We start from the raw sequence: 16,799 nt of genomic DNA on the forward strand, positions 1-16,799 counted from the left end.
ACCTCTGAAACCTTCCAAAACAGGGCAATCAATTGGGGACCATGCATGCAAATTCAGGAGCCTATGGGGGACATTCCTCATTTAAGCCAATGTAATAATACTCTCCAAAAGTGGTGGAGTAAGATGGCTGCTGAAATATTTGCATTCACTCCTTCTCCCTCCTGAGACTGAAGTAGAATGACAGAAAGGGGGTTTTGTTTTGTGTAATGAATTAATTCTTTGTGAGTTCAAAGAGAAAATGAGGGAAGGAAGGAAGAAAAGATAAATACAGACTTTAGTATCAATAAATCAGGTTGGAAATGGCAACAGATTCAGCAGCCCTAAAAAAGAAAGCTGGGTCCTAAGCCACAGTGGGAAAAATTAGAAACAACCAATTTGTAGATATAGAACCCAACTCTCCACCCTCTCTGCAAACACACAGAAACTGACCAAGATACCCAGGAAGCATAGAGGATCTAAACATGAAGTTAAAGTTAATGAAAAGGGGCCAGAGAGATGGCTCACTGGTACAGAGCACTGGCTGCACTTCTAGAAGACCCGAATTCTATTCTCAGCACCCACATGGTGCTTCCAACTGTCTCAAGGAAGTTTCTGGGGATCTGAGGGCCTCTTCTGGCCTCCACGGGTACCAGACACACAGGTGGTATACAGACATCTGTGCGGACGTAACACCCATACACATGAAATTAAAATTTAAAAATAAGAAAGTTGTTGAAGAAATTTCCTCCACAGTCCTGGAGGAAGATTTTTCTATAAAGAAGATTTTAGGTTTAATCATTTAAAGCTGAGTGGTATGTGAAGCCTGCTTGGATGCCTGGATACCTGGAATGGGAGGCTCCCTGTTCTCTTCCTGCACTGGACTCCAGAACCCTGAGAGCTGATGTGAGCAGGAGACCGGCTAACTGGAGTCTTTCTGGGGGCAATGTCATCGTGTTTATTGAATACTCATTAAGGAGTCTGTATTCATTTGGGTCATTGGCCATATGAGAAGACGTTTAGCTGCTATATCCAGAGTGAAGATCAGGGATGCACTGGAGAGTTGGAAGTCTGCTCAAAAGTCAAACTTGAGCCAGCTTGGGTCTCCCTGAGGACACAACACTCATCGTCACAAGGAATGAGGAAGTTCTTTTATTGTTCCTGAGAGGGAAGAGACATGAAACCCAAGCCCAGAAGCAGCTGGTCAACAGCTCAATGAATAGTTGTGCAGGAAGAAAGAAATCCAGGTCAGAAGAAGCGTAAACGGTGGCTACAATCTTGCAGTAAGAAAAGAACAAGTAGACAGTGCACAGACTATAGTGACTAGGAGACCCCCACAAAGGAAAGTGACGCCTCCCATGGGTCCCCGCATGCATCAGCTACATCATGAAAAGTACCTGAGATGGCTCAGTGGTTAGCACACTGTCTGCTCTTCCAAAGGCTTTGGGCTCAATTCCCAGCACCCACATGGCAGCTTGCAGCTGTCTATAATGCCCATTTCAAGGGATCTGACACCTTCACACTAATGCACATAAAATAAAGTTAAATGAATAATAAATAAATAAAAATGAAAAGTACCAACATGATCAGATATATATATCAACCACCGGAAGATCAATTAGAGCTGAGCCAGAATTGATGGAGGGAGGTGGGGTTGGAAACCCTTTTTAGTATCTTCTTCAAAGTATGTGAAATTGTGAGCCACCGTGTGGGTGCTGGGAATTGAACTCAGGACCTTTGGAAGAGCAGTCAGTGTTCTGAACCTCCGAGCCATCACTCCAGCCCATAGTATGTGAAACTGTATGAAGACATAACAAGCACACAAACAACAACAAAATGTTTAAATTAAAACAAACAATATATAGTTGTTTTTCCAAGTTAACAGCTACTGTCATCAACAAAAATTTTGTTCTTGGAAACTGTATTTTCAAGGGCCCAAGAGGTAGACAGGTGAAGGTAACCTCTCCATGTGGTTTGGGTCATTCTAGGGTACAGGACTGTCAAAACAAAGGGTAATATTCACCTGATGTTTTAGCTACAGGCTCCCTCTTTCTTTTAATGGAGCCCCTTACACCACGATTCAAGTGGGGTTGACCTCATCCTGCCACCTGAACCAAAGCCCTTCCTTGTCTTAAAGGCTGATCCCAGCACATGATCCATACCACTGCACTCAGTTGGCTGTGAAAGAATTAATTCACAGAGACAAAGCCAATCAAAGGGAAGGGTCAGTGGCTTGAGGTGACTCTTTGATGCCCTGCTTCCAGACATAGTACTGGATTTCATAAGCCACTATGAAGCCTTCAAACTGAAGCTGCTTCCAGGAGCCACACTTTTCTGGTTTCACTATTTGATAGGATTTTAGATATACAGAATGAAGTTTAGTCTTTTTCATCACCCACCAAACCCTGCTATCATTTCTCTCTCCCTAAAATCCTCTTATTATTTCTCTTTTAATTCTTGCCTCATTTAGTTGGAGCTTGGGTCACTTATTATTGAGAGATTCATGATTAATGAGCCACATAAGCAAGCAGCCTTCCTCTAAGCAAAGATGTATTCTGTAAGATGTGTTCATGCTGTGTAAGGATGCTCTAAGTGGGTCCTTTTATCTGGAGGTGAGCTGAGAGGTGGGGAGACAACAGAGAAGAGCAGGAGCCACCATGGTCTCCTATGTCTTACGGAGTTTGTTTGATTTGAGTTCCCATAAAAATATCTCTCTGAGCCAGGCCTTTGCTGGCACACAGCTTTAATCCCAGAACTTGGGAGGCAGAAGCAGGCAGGTCTCTGAGTTTGAAGTCAGCCTGATCTGCAGAGTGAGTTCCAGGACAGCAAGGGCTACACAGAAAAATCCTGTCTCAAAAAACAAAACAAAAACAAAAACCTCTCCCTGTTATAGAAAGAAGGAAGGCAATGTAACCTCTAATAAATGACAAGATTTTCCAAACTTGGTTTGATCTCTTTAAAAACCAGTGTATTTAAGGGTTTTTGTTTTTTGAGTTTTTATTGATAGTGAGCTAAATAAGACAGCCTGAAAGCATATGCCCTGCCAGTCTTTGACATACATTGCAATATGATTGGGTTACAGCTCAAAAAACCAGGCTCCTGCATCTTTCACCTACCTCTAAAAAGCAAAGGCCAGAGGGACAGTCAAGAATGGTACTGTTAGTATTTAGGCACCTGCTTCTGGGTTGCCTAGCAACCTAAGATGTCATCATGTGTTGCCGGCCAGGTGGCCAAATCTGGCTGGCATGATTACTTTGCTCCTTAAAAGGATCAACCCACTATTTTGTCTCTCTCTCTTGGCTCTCTCAGCTCTTGCCCTCTCCCCTTTCTCTGTCGGGGTTCTTCCTCCCTTCCCCCCATCATGTCTCCCTCTCTTCTCTCTCTCTCTTCACCTCCATCTAATAAACCTCTTTCATATAAAATCTGCTGTGCACCTCATCATTCATTAATTTTTTCCAACAGGTATGATAGAGATGACGAAGAAGTGAGATATCTATCCTACTCCACAAATATTTCTGAAACACCTAACTTGAGCAGCACTGCAGCACAGACATAGTGGTGGCTCTGCCTCTCAGGCAGTTAGGATTGAAGTTCACGCAGCAAGCACTATCAATGAATGGCACCTGGGGGACTTCTAACCCACCCCGGGGAAGTTGCGCTGAGCACCACAGAGAAGAGAATGTCGCTCAAAGTCCTAAAGAATCAGCTAGCCTAAACGACTGAGGACTAGGCAAAGGGAGCAAAGGCACCAGAGAATGGAACAGTATGAGGTATTTTGAGGACTTGGACTTGTTCAGTTTTGCCTGGGGGTTGATCTGAGAGGTAGAGGATGAAAGAGGTGACTGAAAAAGCAGAGCAGCGGAACAGGAAGACTCCCCTCCACCAAGCAGTGGGGTATGAAAGGAAGCAACATGCTTCCATAGGAATTTTAGATTAACCCATGCTGTCATCTCAGAGGGTAAAAAAGGCAAAATGTCCGTTCAGGATGCTGTAGTAGGAAGGTAGACAGGAATCTAAAAGATGTATGAAATGAAGCAGAATTCAGGATCCCAAAGAAACCTTAACAGCTATGGCTCAATGACGCTCATCAAGAATGCAAAGACAATTCACAGGGAGGACAAACAGCATTGTGGGAAATGGTGCTGGGACAGCAATGGCCTGAAAGAATGAAGTGAAACCCCTACATCACACACACAGAGAAAACATTGCAAGGTGGATTACAGGTATAAAACAGGAGAGGTCAAAGTACATAATTACCAGGAAAGGAAACAGGAGTAGGTCCCTATAACCTTGGATTATGCGATTACTTAACTAGGATGCCAAGAACACAAACAACAACAACAAAAGACACACAGGGATTTATCCAAATCTAAAACGCTAAGCTTCAAAGGAACCTATCAAGAAAATGAAGAGATGTTGGGTATGATGGTGGATGCTTTAATCCTACCATGTGGACAGAGGCAGGTGAGATCTCTGTGAGTTTAAGGCTAGCATAGTGTCCATAGCAAGTTCCAGGCCAGGCAGCGCTACACAGCGAGACCCTGTCTCAAGGCGAAAGAGGGGTAGCAGGTGGCAAAAGAAGAGGGAGAAGAAATCAGAAAGAAGAGGAGAAGACGTTAAAAAGACTGCATGGAGGATAAAAGAAAATATTTTTTAATCACATATCTATATGTCTTAGGGACTAGGGTCCAGAACACATATAGATCAATAGTAGAACGTGAGAGGGCTCAACTAAACATTTCTTCACCGAAGATATACAAATGACCAATAATCACATGACGAGATGCTTTGTCTCACTGTCACAGTAGAAATGCTAGTCAAACTGTAAGAAGAAACTGCTTCACACTCTCCCTAAAACGGCTAAAGCGAAAAGACCAACAATGGTGATAAGCATTGATGCAGACACTGAAAAACTGGAACCCTTGGGATATCGCTGATGGGAATGTTTCAGTTGATAGAGCCAATCCTTTATTTTATTTTATTTTTTTTGAGCCAGTCCTTTAAAAGGCTGCTGGTATTGTTACTATATTTTATGAATGGATGCTTTGCTTGCGTGTATGCTTGTGCATCACAGGCATGCCTGGTGCTCATGCGGCTCAGATCCTCTGGCACTGGAGTTAGAGATGGTTGTGATCCTCTTCAGGTGCTGGGAATTTAACCCCAGTCCTATGGAAGAACAGAAAGCAACAGTTTCCTTGTGCACTGAGCGAACAGTCCTTGGGGCTGCGTCCTGGTGTGTGCAGGCCTCTGCCCCAGAGGATGTGACGGGGAGCCTGCCTGTGTGGGATCCTGCATTGTATTTCTTTGTTGCCAGGCAGATGAGAAACATCTTTTACTGTATTGGGTTACTTGCCAAATTCGTCTAAAAGGAGACTAGAACGCTGATCTCTTTACTCTATTGCACAGTTTTCTGGAGTAAACAAACTCTTAGGCTTAGTCCTCTTCTTTAGACATCTGCTTGCACATACTCAATACATGCAGGCCGATGTGTCCACCCAGGGCAGACCTTCCTAGGCGACCTGCTTCAAAGCCCACTGATCAGGAAACAAGAAGCTGCACCTTGGTGTTCTGTGATGCCCAAAACTGCCTGACTTCCAGGAAGCCCCAGTCACCTTCGTAGCATTGCCAGGGGGCCCCTGGGTGTCCACTTGAGAACAGAGGAAGATGTTCAACTCACTTGGCTCTGCCGATGAGCCTGAGCTGGAGTGGAGGGCTCCCCTTTCCTCAAAGACCCTTGACTGGAGGAGAGGATAAAGCTCTCCCAAGGCACTTCAAAAAAGGCACAGCAAAGAAATCATTTACGCTCGGCTGAGTCTACAGGTGTGAGTGCTGTGGGGATGGCGGATGAAGGTCCCCATTCCAGAAGGACATGACATACTCAGAAGAAACAGGACCTTCCAGGTTTCAGGCTTGAGCATCAGAAAACAGAAGAAATTGGAGCGCAAGATTATGGAAGCATTTCCCTTTTACTTGCCTCTGTTTGATAAACCTCTGAGCCTCTGTTCCCTGCCTTTGATTGTTTTGTCTGTCCATTTCCTGCTAAGAGTTGACAAAACAGCATTCCTGAGTAGGAAGATAAGAAGCGCCTATTTGCTGAATAACATCGGGAGGAAACTGCCAGCTCAACCATTTTGTTGTTTAGTTGTTCAAAAGGTTCAAAATACCAATTAACTTGCTGGCTCAGAAATCTTTGATACCCTGAGATTTACTGACATTTTTTGAAACTCTCGTTCATATCTGCCTAATGGTTTTCTGATCATGAACAAAGAGGTACCAGTCTGCTTAGCATTTGACCTGTTTTCTTATGTTTTCATGTATTCAACATTTTTGTGTCTAAAAATAGTTATATTCATGAGCTAAAATTATCTTTGCTCCCCCCTTGTACATCTCCAAATTTAAGACTGAAGAAAAAAGGGGGAGGAGGGCTTAAAAATACAGTTAATTTTTTTTTCTTTCTTATTTTAAATTTAGAAGATTTTATTGCAAGAACTTTTCCCCTTTTACTTTTCCATGGAACTTAGTAGAGTTCGGAAGATTTAATGAAGCAACCTAACATGTACATATATATATTCAAGGTGATTTTTCAATATATATTTTTAATTCCATTTATAACACATATGTATTCTGATATACATCAGAACAGGAATAAAAGGACAATGCAGATGAGGCAGACTTTTTAAGATTTTTCTCATCCTTTAATAGGTGTGCTTCTTTCTCAAAGGTGGGTTTTGTTCTTGTCGTTTATTATTTCTTCAGCAGAAGTCCTACCTGTGACTACATGGCACCCAAGAAGCGCTTGAACCAGCTGTGGACAGAAAAGCAAGCTCGGGTCCTTAGATAAGTCAGCTTCTGGGTTTGAAAACCCCTACTCCCTTGCACTTGGCATTTCAGAATAAACATGGACCGAATGCATTGAACTGGGGACATGAAAATGTGGAGGGGGAAGCCGGCTTGCTGGGGTTCAAATCCAGGCCCTTCCATTTATACGGTGCGATCCTGAGAAAGTCACATCGCTTGTTCCTACGTTGCTTAACTTTCAAGCAGAGAAAAGAGTAAAGCTAGCTCACCAGATTGTTCTATAGATAATCTGCACACTTAAGACGAGTGCTTAAAATGCCCTGGATCTTAGAACATCTTGGGTGTTGATTAGCAAGGTCCTAGTGTACTGCCCCAGACCTTGGGAGCAGAGAGGGTGCTAGGGCACACTCAAGACCTCCAGAACGTCGCCCCCCCACCCAGGAAGGGTTGCTTCTGTTACCACAGTGCAATATCCAGAGAATCTGAGACCCAAGAATTCATAATATAAAATATTTATGAACATTTTTTAAAATGTGATCAGAAGTCAGCCTGGCTTGTTCTTGAGTTTTCTGCAGTATAGTTGGAGCACAATTTTAAAAAATGCAACATTTAAACATGTAAATGGCATCTGGTGTTACTAACAATTGCATATTTACAAGGCAGTTCTGGGAGGGGTCTCGGGAGAAGGAGGGGTCTCGGGAGAAGGATGGGTCTCCCAGAAGACAGAGGCAGACAGAATGAAGCTAATGTACAACATGAACACGGAAGGAAGGATACCAGCTGACCTTTTTACAAACTCTTCAAAGACGATGCGGTGAGAGTAGCCCTGCCTGCGGATGCTGACGGTCTCCAGGATCCCTGTGGAGCGAAGCTGGGCCAGGACTCGGTCTCGGGAGAACTGCAGGGCCTTGCGCTCATCGTTAGGCTTAATGCAACGTACAAAGTGGGGCTGTCCAACCACCATTTTGGAGAGCAGGTCCATCAGGGAATACTAGCAGGGAGAGAACAGAAATGAAATGAGAACCGAGGCACCACACTCAGGGGCCTGCTGTGGCCTTCAGAGCAGGGGGTGGGGCTTGTGAGGCGCCACAGATCGTTAAGGAAGAACATGAAATCAGCAACGGGAGATGGGCAACGTCATCTCTCCCCCCAGCTGCATGCAGGTTGAAATCATTCTTTAAACATCTGGTGCCAAAGCAGTATCTGTACACGACAAACCCCTTTAGGTTAGCCTGGAATGGCCTCTACTATCCAAAACAGCGATGTATTATACTGTAAAACACCCAGCTCGGGGAAGTGCTACCTGTTATACTCACCTGAGAACCACCAGAAAGTCACAGCAAGTCATAGTGATAACAGTGGTAATAAGGATGAGGGAGGGAGAGGGAGGCAGGGAAAGAAGGAGGTGGAGGAAGAAGAGGAGCAGCAAGAGGAGGAGGAGCAGGAGGAGAAGGAAAGAAAGATTATTAGAGGAGAAGATTATGATGAAGGTGAACTATTCCATACCTTGCAGAGAAGGAAAAGCATGAACAACAGGAAGGGTGCCTGTGGCATTTGGGGGGGGGGTTGTTCCCCAGGGTTGTCCATTGTCTGAGCTCTCTGAGGCAATTACAGGCCACACAGGAAATGAGTTCCACTCTTCTTAATGATCAGAAGTGGTCTTAACTAGCTAACCAAAGTATCTTGCTTTTCTGCACTAGCATTTAGAGACCAGTATTTTGAAGATACCTAACTGGTTTGTGTGGTCATATTTTTGAAATCTATAAGGTAGAGACTTGACCTCTGATGCCTATACTGTGAATATTGACGATGACATCACAGTCAAAGAGCCTCCAGATCTCAAGGGGAAGCGCGCACACACACAGACACACACACAGACACACACACACACACACACACAATACACAGATGCATGCACATACCAAGGGTTACTAGGAGGACAAGAATGTGACTGATAAGGAATACAGGACAAGGATTTGAAAGATAAGGAGGAAACAGCAATCGTCAGTAGCCGATCAGAGAAGTTCAGCAGGCGATGAACACTGCGGGCTGTGGGAGCTGTCACAGGAACTGCAGTACTCCTGGAGTCCTGGACTCCGAGGTCTGCAGCCCCTTGGCTGATGCTGTGAGCCTCGTTCTACTCTGCCTCTGAAATACTACCATCTCTGTCGGACCCTGATAGCTTTCCATTAACTGGCATCTGTGTTTGGTCCTGGACCCTCTCACATCCGCACCTCACGTGGTGTGATGGTTTGAGTAAGACTGCCCTCCACACAGTCATATATTTGAATGTTTGGGCATTAGGGAGTGTCACTGCTTGACAACGATTAGGAGTTGTGGCCTTGTTGAAGTAGGCGTGGCCTTGTTGGAGAAAGTGTTACTTGGGGTGAGCTTTGGGGTTTCAAATGCTCAAGCCAGGCCCAGTGTTTTTCTCTTCTGGCTGCCTGCTGATATAGATGCAGAACCTCTCCAGCTCCGTGTCTGCCTGATAACCGCCATGTTTCCCCCCTTGATGAAGTGGACTAAACCTCTGAAGCTGTAAGCCAGCTCCAATTAAATGTTTTCCTTTATAAGAGTTGCCATGGTCAGAGCATGGTTCGGGGCCACATGCCTGTAATCCCAGCACTCAGGGAGGCAGACGCAGGCAGATCTCTGTGAGTTTGAGGCTAGCCTAGCCTAGAAAGTGAGTCCAGGCCAGTCAGAACTACACAAAGAAACCATGTCTCTAAGAAGAAAAAAAAAAAAAAAAGAGTTGCCATGGTCATGGTATCTCTGCATACCAACAGAACATTGAATAAGATATACGGCAAGTCTAGGACAGTCCTTTCTGGAAGCAAGGAAAGCATAGAAAAGCCAGCCTTCATACCCGGAAGTAAGAAGCCATGGTTTGTCTCTTCATGTTAGTGGTTTCTTCTGGATGACGAATCACCTCCAGCGTGTCTACCTAAAGGCAAAGGAAGAGGGAAGTAGTTTGAGGATATGGACAGTTTTTTCATTTTTTCAAAACCTGAAAAGCTGTTTAGTCGATCACCTCAGGGAGTGACGTATTTAGGAGATAATTATGAACACCGTGAGGAGAATTCTGAAAGACATTTAGAGGAGGCTGGGTAGGAAAGGAAAGATGTGTAACATTCAAGGAAACTGGGCAAAAACCAGAGGCATGGCAGAGGCCATGCATTTGTACAGACATGGCCCCTGGATAGTTGTCTTCTGGTCACTGTGATAAGCCTCTCAAAAGAAGCAACTTGTGACTTCTGGTTTGAGGGGTCCAGGGGTAGAACTCCATTGTAGTAGGGGAAGTGGCAGGTGAGGAAGTCACTTGATGGTAGAAGTATGAGGTGGCCTACTCACATCTCCAGGGTCAGGAATAAAGGTGCAACCAGGCTAGTCTGTCCTATTCAAGGCCATACTCTAGCAACCCACCCGTTCCTGCTAGACTGACTCTACCTCCCCAAACACCCCCAACTAGGGACCAAACTCATGAGCTTGTGAGGGACATTCCACATTCAACCCGAGTCCTATTGTACTGGAGGGAATCGGGCCAGCACCAGCTATACACCAACCCTCAGACCCTGATACTCAGCCTGCTCCTACCACCACAGTTCCCGAGTGCTCCCTTCAAGCAGGAGTTGGGGCACCACATCAGTCAGTCAGGAAGCTCCCAACAGTATAACCTGTTGCCAACCGTCTCTGCAACTACCTAGGCTGATGGAGAAGGAACTTCAGAATAGAAATGATTACAGCAGTAGACGACAAGAAGCCCATTTCCTTATCGTAGCTCAAGAACAAAACTCTGCTTTGGCTAGGGGAGGGCTGACGGGCATTTTGGGGCCAGTCTCTTGCACAGGTGTGGAGCCTCCCATCTGATCCAAACAGAAGCAAGAACTTTTGAACGGGAAGTTAACTGTTGTCAACATGTGGTTTCTCCCCGGGGGACTGCTGTTCGGGTCCATCCTCCCCATGAGGAGAAGACTCCAGTTCCCTGGAGTTGAGCAGGGTTCCATCTATACATAACCCCATGCACGGAATTCCAGATGGATGCCAACATCAAAGTGAATACCAAGCATACTGTACACGGAATCGCTCGGCCCACATTATTATTATCCCATTTTACATATGAAAAAGGTAAGGCCACAGGTTTCTAGGGAAGCGTCCTACAGTCTCGCAGCCAGGGTATGCTGTGTCCAGGACTGAGACCTGCTGATTTCTAAGCCTTACTTCTTGACACTATACACTGCCATCTGTGAGGTTTGATGGAACTTACAAAGCGGAAGCCTGAAAGTATGGCATAATCACAAAGATTTGCCTCATCTGTCAACCGAATTCACTCTGCCATAAAGATATGGATTCCAAACAGTCCCATAAACCAGCCAGAGCTCAGCAGTAAAGGAGACGCTGAGGAATGTTCTCCTGGTCTGGGTAAATTCGCACCATCTGCAGCTGAAAGTGCAGAAGTGTCTCTAATCATCTTCCTGACAAGGCCCTTCGTCGAGGATTTTTACTACCATCAAGTGATAGATATACCCAGCTCTTAAGAAGAAAGAGCCCTACAGTACCGGGCCTCTAGAAGGCTCTGTTCTGCCTTGCCAACAGCCTATAAGTGCTGGTGCAGCCAAGGTGGCAGACGCGCGCGCGCACACACACACACACATACACACACACACACACACACTCACTCACACGTCTATGCAAACAGCAGAACCAGGAAAGCCTCTTGGGTTTTTTTTCTTTTTTTTTCCTTTGAAGCATTCCATAAAGCCGAGGCAGGTCACTCTCTGACCTCCTCCCTCCCTTGAAAGCATGCAGGTATCTTACCTAATACACAAGGAAGGATTCCACACAAGCCACCAAAGAAAGGGCTGACCCCTGCCTGTCTGATTAGACACAGGTTTCCCTGTGCCTTTGCTTCCTCATTGGCCATGTCCCATGTCTGTCTTTTGAAAGGGGGCTGTAAACCAGGAGCTTGATGATGGGTGACAAACACACAGGGATCTTTTTATCCTACACAGCCCAGCTTTACCAGGGGCCGCTTCCATCGTGTCCTCTTAGATAATGTAGAAGCCAAATGTTAACTTTTTGTTTTGCTTTGTTTTTCTGAGGTAGTCTCACTAGCACAGGCTGGTCGTGACTGTAGAATGGCCCTATCTCCGTGACTCCAGGACTGGATTACAGATGTGACCCCCATGCTTGCCTGTGCCTGCTTGTTTGCTTATTTATTGCTGTGGTCTTTTATATTTTTGAATGCCTTAACCAGAACTTCAGCTCATCCCCTTTCAAAGAATAAACACCCTCCAGCCCTGTGTACTCATCACGTATATCCTCGTAAACATACACCACACATGGAGCACGCACTTCTCAGGTGGGCAGGCCTGGACAATGCTCCATGGAGCAGGGAGGGGGATGGCTCCATGTTGGATTCTAGGTGTGGAGAGCAGAGGCACAGGCCCTAACAGGATTCCAAATTCAGAAATCAAAGAAAGGAACGAACTCTGGACAATAGGGAATCTTCTTGTGTTGTGATCTCGTTTTAGAATTTTTATAGAAGCCAATAACACTACTGGGTGTGGTGACGCACATTTGTGATCCCAGCATTTGGGAGGCAGAAGCAGGCAGATCTCTGTTAGTTCAAGGCCAGCCTGACCTACAAAGTGAGTCCAGGACAGCCAAGGCTACACAGAGAAACCCTGTTCCGGAGGGGGTGGGGCGAAGCACACATAGAGACCACAATCATATCATGGAGATTCTCAATGTGTTTATTTGCCTACCTGCTAAGATTTCATTGCAGCCAATGTCAATCATTAATGCTTTCCTGGTCATTCACGGAATATACCTAGCAGTGAAAAGTCAGGGTCTGCTGGTGCCCAGCTTTCCGGTCAGAGTCAGGGGGTCAGAGCTGCCTCGTCCAGCTCTTCTAACGCAGGCAAGGGGCCACTCTCAAGGTCAACTTAAATGCCTGTGGTTTTGCACTTATACGTGCTTTGTTAGTAAGTTTTAGCTCCGGGGGCCATTCCCTGGGCCCTTGTCTGTGAGTTTAATGACGCAAATGCTGCAAGGGAAATATGGCTTTTATAAAACCACTGAACAGAATCAGCTATAAAATGTGTGTGTGTGTGTGTGCGCGCGTGCCTGCATATGTGAACATGTGTGCCTGTGCGCATGTGTGTATCTGTAAGTATGTATGTCTATGAGTATGTGTGTGTGAGTGTGGGGGGGGAGTGTGTGTGTGTGTGTGCACGCTGAGGGTTAGGTTGGCTCTGACCACACTCTTGCTGGACCCTAACCCTGTATTACCCTCTAGGGGCAGTGGTTCTGCGTTGCCGCTTGCAGTGACTTTATAGATCTTACAAATAATGAGAATCGACTGCAGTTAATAAAACAACGCTCTCATGTAAAATCAGGAAGTTCTTAAGAGTACCTACAGGCTTACGCACATCTCCCCCACAGGTCCATACAGCCACGGTCCTGATATCTTGCCACAGAGAAGCAAGATGAAAATTAGGGGCTCAGATGGGTCACAACAGCAATGTGGGCATAAACATTAGCATTAGATAAAATCTTTGGAGTCCTACTATGAGCAAATGAATTTTTTACTCTCAAGAAAGTAAATATAAATATGTGAATTCGTACCAGTTCTGGAGTAACAGTTAATGGGGTTAGACATGATCATTTTAGTCATCTTTATTAACTATGTTAATGTGCTATATAAGTAAAAAAGTAAGAAAGTTCAGGGGTGTGGACTACTTACTACTCCAACACCTTGGAGAGAATTGGTTTTGGAGTTAGGATGTAATTTTTTCCTATTCTTCTGGGGTGTATCAGAAGACATGCCTGAAACTGTGGACCTCATCAGACCCTACGGATACTATGCTTTTTCCTATGCGCACATCTGTATGACAAAGTTTAACTTATAAATTAGGCACAGTAAGAGATAAACAACCACAACCAATAATTCTAAAGTCAACAGTTCTAAAATTATACTGTATTAAAGGTACGTCTCTTACTTTCCCTGTAAGGAAGCTTCTTTTTTGGCATATCACATTTGCCAGCATCGCTATTCTGATGTTTGAGAGACAGCACCAAGAGAAATAACATGAGAGCTCACACTGTCATTAGATGATAGAACACTTAAAACTTACAAACTGCTTAATTATGAGATTTTGTATTTTTTAATGTGAATCAGAATTGACCACCGGGGGCTAAAGCCACAGAGAGCCAAACTACAGCCTGGTGGGGTACTATCTACACAACAGACATCAATCAGGTGGCCTTGAAGCCCTGTGTAAACATCAGTTGGAAGGGCAGAACAGCCAGGTATTATTTTATGGCTGGAAATTTATGAACCACCCCCTCCATCACGGACCCTGCGTAACTCATTTTCAGAGGACAAGAAAAGATTTGGTTTGTTTTCTTTTCCCTCCTTGCTGATTCTATCTGGTGTCACTTACCTTCTGCAGGTTGGTGATAATCTAATGGAAAACTGCCTTCTCTCTTCCAGAAAGACTACATGGGTATGTCACTATTCTATACATTAGGTATTTTTTTTTTCTGACATCATGATTGCAATGATTCCACAATTCAAATTTCCCACATTTTCAAAATTCCCCTTGTTCCCTGAACACCTCCGGTCACTGGTGCAGACGGCTTAGGCAGCGGCAGACGGGCAGAAGCGGTGTGGCTCACTCTGGCGTTAGCACCCTCCCAACCCCAGCAGAGGCACAGATCCACGGCTCACCTTGGCTCTCCCAGTGCTGAAATGTGGAGGCAAAGATCTTGAGGATGCTGTAATCCTAGCTCGTGATTGGGCCAAATTACCTGAGCAAAAAAGACAAAAAGAAATTTAAACTGAAGGAAAAGTTAAGAAACCGAGTTACAGATAATATCCACTTTTACGTCCTTGTATTCTTCTGAGTTTTCTGATTGTGCTTGGAAGAATTTTTAAAAATGAGAAACTTTTCAGCTCGCATGATGGCTCAGTGGGTAAAGGCGTTTGCTATCTGACAACCTGAGTGGAATCCCTGGGTCCCACATTGGTGGAAGGAGAGAACTGACTACCTCAACTTGTCCTCTGACCTCCATATGCATGCTACAGTATTCCTGTGCCTTCACTCATTCATATGTACGTGTATGTGTGTATGTATATATGTCTACATATAAGTACACACATATATATGAATACATATACATATATGTATCCAACATTTAGCCTGTACAAAGCTCGGGGTTTAATCTCTACCATAATAATAATAATATAGTTTTGTGCATGGAACTATATATATTATTGTATAATATATACATACATGCATATATTATATTATGCAACATATATAATCTGTATCATGTATTTATATATATATAAATGCTATACACATATATGCATATGGTATAAATTGCCTTCTGGCACTTATACACCTATATGTGGAACCTAAATCTTGTGGTTTAGACTTGGTCCCATCCCCAAGACAGCCTGTTATGCAGATGCAAATATTCCCAAATCTAAACCCCAAATTTTTAAAATCCCAAATCTGAAAGGCTTCTGCTCCCAAGCTCATGGACAAGTGACCGCTGTTATCATTGGCTGTGGACGATTCATGTGGGACGTAAAGCAAAGAAGGCGCGAGAAGACAGGCAGCCTCTCCACTCCCTCCGTGAGCATCAGTTAGTGAACAGCAAGTGTGAACAGACAAGGCCAGCTCCTGGCTCTGCTCATTCCATGGTTTGCCTTTGAGGGCTGAGGAGGTGTGTGAAGACATTTGTTTGCGTTTTTCCTTACAGAGTCATTTGATTGTGTAACAGAGCGAAAACTCATCAATGAAAGGAAAGTCTGAGCTGTGTGCATATATGCAAGACGCTCAAGATTTCAAAGTTTTAGCAAGTCTAGCCCAGAGATGTCCAAATGTTTTCTCTGGTGACATCTTCAGAGGCTAAACTGTGATTAATAGCCTGCAAAGAACCCTTTGAAGCGGGATTGGTGACATCAAAGTCGTAATCCAGGGGTGGCAGGAGCTTTATAATGAGTGGGAAGCATTTTAACACATTTCAAAGGATTTACAGCACAAATAAACAACAGATCCCAGCCCTGCCACACACACACACACACACCTTCCAGAAACATAACCTATAGAAACTTTCCATTTTCATTTATATGTAAATACAGTGTTCACACTCCTTTCAAATGTCAAGGGTCCTTGGTGCTTCACCCAGGACAGCATCTTCACAGCTGAACGTCCCTCCCGGCCCAGAGCCTCTGCCTGTGCTTCTGGGAAACCGTGATTACCGGTGTGTTTCCTGGGTGAGTCAGGAACCTTGTGTAGAGGCAGTGAAGAAACTGAGATCCCATGCGGGAATGTGAAGTGTTGCTCAAAGGCTCCCACCTCCTCACTCTGCTGCTCCCAGCCTTTAAGTTGGAAAGAGTCAGGTGGTTTAAGACAGAGGGGGCACCTTGAAAACTGGTTATTTCCTGCCTTCTGAGGAGTTTCACCTTCAGTTACCTCGAATGCGTGGTTGTTGTTTTCAGTAATTCCACATACCTCAGTGCCCTCTGCTGCCCCTCGGGGCTGTCTGAGCTTACTGCAGGGCGCTGGCAGCCCAGCCCAAGGTGAAAAGCACTCCTCCCTGTTTGTCTACCCTACAAAAGGCCTGTGCTGGTCCTGTCTCTGGCCGGGCTTCCTTTGAGGAAGTCTCCTGCCCAAATGATTGGTGATCGCTCACTGCAGGGTGGGACTTCTTGAAGGCTCTGTCGGTTCTTTCCCTAAAAGTATAAGCAAAGGCTGATGAGAGAGAGTTCTGCAAAGCCCCACTTCAACACCTCAACACAGCCTTTGATGGTTTCCCCCCCCCCCCCCCAGCTGTTGTTGGGTGATTCTTACCTGACCCTCACGGAGGGCCTCCCACCGAAAGACCTACCACATTCAAACTTGATTTCTCAACTAATTCTGACCCTGGCTTCCTTCCTCCAAAGCTTTGGCCAAAACCGTAGTTCGGGCTGACAATGTCTGGGGAGCTGGCTCAGGGCAGACGGGGGGGGG

General features: G+C 45.0%; 1 protein-coding gene across 2 annotated transcripts in view; it reads right to left on the reverse strand.

Annotated features, from left to right (window-relative positions):
* The window catches only part of Myo3b (myosin IIIB), a 306,408-nt gene that overhangs the window by 122,940 nt on the left and 166,669 nt on the right, over positions 1 to 16,799 (reverse strand). For both annotated transcript variants that reach the window (XM_055600477.1, XM_055600478.1), the window contains exons 22-24: positions 14,507 to 14,586; positions 9,641 to 9,718; positions 7,560 to 7,765 (exon numbers count right to left, since the gene is read on the reverse strand). In XM_055600477.1, coding sequence (XP_055456452.1) covers positions 7,560 to 7,765; positions 9,641 to 9,718; positions 14,507 to 14,586 — 364 coding nt within the window. The remainder of the gene's footprint in view (positions 1 to 7,559; positions 7,766 to 9,640; positions 9,719 to 14,506; positions 14,587 to 16,799) is intronic.

The sequence above is a fragment of the Psammomys obesus genome, unplaced genomic scaffold (assembly GCF_907164565.1).
Source record: "Psammomys obesus unplaced genomic scaffold, mPsaObe1.curated_primary_1811, whole genome shotgun sequence".
NCBI classification, from domain to species: Eukaryota; Metazoa; Chordata; class Mammalia; order Rodentia; family Muridae; genus Psammomys; species Psammomys obesus.